A 3,966-nucleotide genomic window follows, 5' to 3' on the forward strand; every position below is an offset into this window, starting at 1 on the left:
TTACAGATTTGAACAAATACGCACAAAAACATCAMAATTAGCACAGAAACAGTACTATATAACATTTTAGACACATTCTAGACAGTTTATCAGCTAACAAAAGTTAATTTTGGGGTAAGTTACTCTTAAATTTCCTCTCGAGCTGTTGCACTTATTTTCTCCTTTCATTCTACGTCGTCCTTTTTTTTTTACCTTTAAGCAGTTATGAGGTGAAACATGAAACTGCTACTGTACACATTACTCAGCTGGTTGTTGCTCACTCATTAAAGAGTGAGTTAGTTGATGCCACCTTGCTTAAGGCCCTGTCACACTAGACAACTTATGAACATTTTAAAAACATCTACATTGAAGATGGAAGTGAAAAAAATCAACAAGAAGCTCGTTTTCAGTGTGTACATAATGCAATTCTAACAAATTGATCAAATATATAACATTAATTAGCCATTTAGACATAAAAATGTTTCATAAGCTGTCTAGTGTGACAGGGCCTTTAGCTGGGTTGAGAGGTCGAGCAAGTAAAACCTTTCCTCTGCCTACATCCCCCAGAATGCCGTGCAGTTCTTGATTGAGTTTCGGTGAAATCATCAACTTCTGTTAGATGTATTTTCTAGAGGTGTACCAGAAAAATGATTTGTGATTCAGAATTGCAATTCTTATTCACAAAGATTCAGAATCGATTTAAAATGTCCCAAAATCTATAAATAAATAAAGCAAATCCAATGGCTGTCAGCCTCTATTTTGTAACTTTGTGGGTAGGACTGCAACGATTAATCGACGACTAATCGATTATAAAAATAATCGATGACTAATTTAATAATCGGTTAATCATTTTCTTTTCTTTTTCTTTTTTTGTTCTTTACTTTGTTTTTCTCTCCAAACTGCTTTGACACCTTCCACTGCCACATCTTCCTTTCTGTTCTTGACACACATGCCCAGTAGTGGTAACTGGGGTAGGCCGTGGACGTCACAAGACTGAAGAAACTGGGGGAAAGAGAGATTCAACCAAGCTTGTCTTCGTTAAATGCAAAGATTTGGGCTCATTTATGTTTTTACTGATTGAGTCAGAGTTGGAGCTTCACTGTGTGAAAAGTTTGAAATGAAGATGAAGCACTTTGGAAACACAACAAATGGGCTCACATTTTCAGTTTTAAGTGAAAAATCGATTTTTAATGGAATCATGGTCCCAAAAATCAGAATCAAATCGAATCTTGAGATAGTAAAGGATTTCCTCCCCTGGGGCCTCATGTACAAAGACTTGCGTGGATTTCTTACTGAAACATGGCGTACGGTCAAATCCAGAAAACAGTGTATGCACAAAAAAATCCAGATGTATCAAACTGTGCGTATGTCTGAATCCACTCACATTKCTTTTGTACATCACAATTAACGTGGAACTGGGCGCAGGTRAGACACCTCCCCYGACACGCCCTCATTAACACATGTTAAACAGATGCAAATTACTTCCTGCATGTGTGAAGGACACGTTTGCGTGATCCCTGCACGATCAGAAATTTATTTAACTGCGTCCATGTGGATGTAATACTGTAATTGTTAATCATGTGTGTCTGCTGTGAACAATAATCATTTTCACATCATGAACAGTTTCTCAGAATCACCTCTAAGAGTCGCCAATGGAACCAAAACCACAGAAACGTGCGTACGCCAGTCCTGGAGTTGGCGTGGGGCTGCGCACATTTCCACGTTCAGTTGAGTTTTGATACATCYRGAGTTTTGCGTGGATAATGACGTACGCAAGGTTTTTGTGTGTACGCACCRTTGATACATGAGACCCCTGGTGTTTTCTGTTGATACTGATCATGTGTCTATCRTGATATATATCATTATTGTTTTATCACCCAGCCTTGATTTTCGCAGCAGACCTCAGGTGTTTTCTGTGTATAGTTGGTGAATCAGAGCTGAAGAACCTCTCAGTTGCTTTGATTACCTGTACCAGTTTTCTCTGTCAGTGGGTGTTCCATAATAAACTGTGATGCCACTGGTAAGGATGCTCTTGACAGGTGCTCTGTAGATGTGACATTCTTCACGTCTGAAGAAATACAACCAGTGCTGAAATCTTTTCGCTTTTATTTACTGTCTTTTGAAATTTAAAAGCCAAGGATTGTTAAATGTGGAAATTACATTGGTGAAAAAGAGAAAAWAACTTTTTTTCCTTAAGCTTTAGGGGAAATGAAAATCTTGTGCTTTTGAAAATGCAAGGGAATCAAAACAGAAGTACAAACTACTGGACATTTTCACTGTAATGTCATCAAATAAGCTGAGTTTTTGTTTGTGATAACTAATGAAAATTGGATTTTGCTAACCTTATTTTAGTGGTTCTAGTATGTGACTACTATAATAAGTGTTGTTGAGTTTTAATTCAATCATAAGCCATTTAGTTTTCTTATTCCTAAAATTAAAGTTTAGCTACTTTACTGATTTGTAACACAAAAYCAGAACTCCTCAGAGAGCTTATTTGTTCTGTTTCAAAGTATCCTCTTATTGATTTGTCTCCATCCTCTCTCTAGATGAATGTTGGCGTAGCTCACAGCGAGGTGAACCCCAACACACGGGTGATGAACAGCAGGGGGATCTGGCTCACTTACCTCCTCCTGACCATCGCACTGCACGTCGTCCTGCTCAGCATTCCTTTTTTCTCCGTTCCACTTGTCTGGACCCTCACCAACGTCATCCACAACCTGGTTAGTTCAACTGATCCTGAAATCTGAAGACAAAATATAATTGCTTCTAAAACCATGTTAGGACTTTTTAGATCTTAAAAATGTTGTGAGGTTTTAAAATGAATCTGAGTTTTCAAGAGTATTGTTTTAAATGTTTGTTACACTGCTGTGTTCAGGCTCCTAACCCCATCCATTATCGAAGTAAAAACATTTTAATAGCACGTGYAAAAGCAACTGCTGTTGGCCAAAGTATTGCACACAATACAACAAAAAGTAAAATGATAATACCAGACATAACAATTCGTAAAAGACAAACAAAATAAAAACAATTAAAATATGATGATATAAAACAAAGACATTTAAATGAAACCAAAATGTCAGCTGTCATCATTTGTCAAAATCCAATCAGTACAAATGTTCTTCATCTGTAAGTAGATCWGAGTGTCGTCTGCGTAGGAATTAAAAGAGTTGGTAAAGTCTTTTAAGGAAAAAAAAAGATTATTTTATAGTAATAAAGTATCTCATTGGAATCATAACTGAATTTTTCTGGTCATAATTATCAGCCTTATTGGATTCTTGGGTTTAAGTTAGTTGAAGATGGAGACTAAGAGGAGCACGTTGATGAAAAATAAATTGGGTCCAAAAATAGATGCTTGCTGAACTCCACATGTGAGGGGGGCTAAGGAGGAAACAAACTCTCCAAGGCTTTTACAGAGGACCTCCTGTCAGACAGGTGAGACCTGAACCAGTCTAGTGCAGAGTCTTTGACACCACATTACTCCAGCCGTTCAGCGTGAAAGTAGCATCAGAGATGATTTAAAAAAATTATTTTATTTTTTTTGTCTTATGCTCGGCCCGGTGGGGCTTGGGTCCCCTGGTCCTGTCGGACCTTGGCTTGGGGGTGGGGGTGCGCCCTGGGGGCCCGGGCCTTTGTGTCCATGCCTGGATCTGCTCTGGCGCAGTAGGTACCGGCGGGGCCAGTGAGCTTGTCGCTGCTGGCCCCAGGGGTTACTGTGTGTGGTCCCTGGTGGGGCTCTCCCGGTTCTCTTCTGTGGTCCCCTCGGGGGGTGAAAGGGTGGGGGGGCGGCCCTTCCGGCACGGGTGTCTCTGGGGCTCTGCGCTTGGGGTCCCTCTCTGGGTCTTTGGCACTGGTCTCCCTTATGTCGGCTTCTGGCTTTGCGGGTCGGGTCTGTGGTCCTCCACAGTCACTTTGAAGCATTCCATTGGAGAGATTTTGTATACACATGCATATACAGTACAGTGTATGTGTGTGTATATATATATATAC

The 3,966-nt window shown here is 39.9% G+C and overlaps 1 protein-coding gene across 1 annotated transcript in view; it reads left to right on the forward strand.

The window, feature by feature from the left end:
- Positions 1 to 3,966, forward strand: part of ormdl2 (ORMDL sphingolipid biosynthesis regulator 2) — an 18,578-nt gene that overhangs the window by 3,943 nt on the left and 10,669 nt on the right. Inside the window, exon 2 of the mRNA XM_014016230.1 lies at positions 2,526 to 2,699. Within this exon, the coding sequence (XP_013871684.1) occupies positions 2,526 to 2,699 (174 nt within the window). The remainder of the gene's footprint in view (positions 1 to 2,525; positions 2,700 to 3,966) is intronic.

This window comes from Austrofundulus limnaeus, unplaced genomic scaffold (assembly GCF_001266775.1).
Source record: "Austrofundulus limnaeus strain Quisiro unplaced genomic scaffold, Austrofundulus_limnaeus-1.0 Scaffold141, whole genome shotgun sequence".
Lineage (NCBI taxonomy): Eukaryota > Metazoa > Chordata > Actinopteri > Cyprinodontiformes > Rivulidae > Austrofundulus > Austrofundulus limnaeus.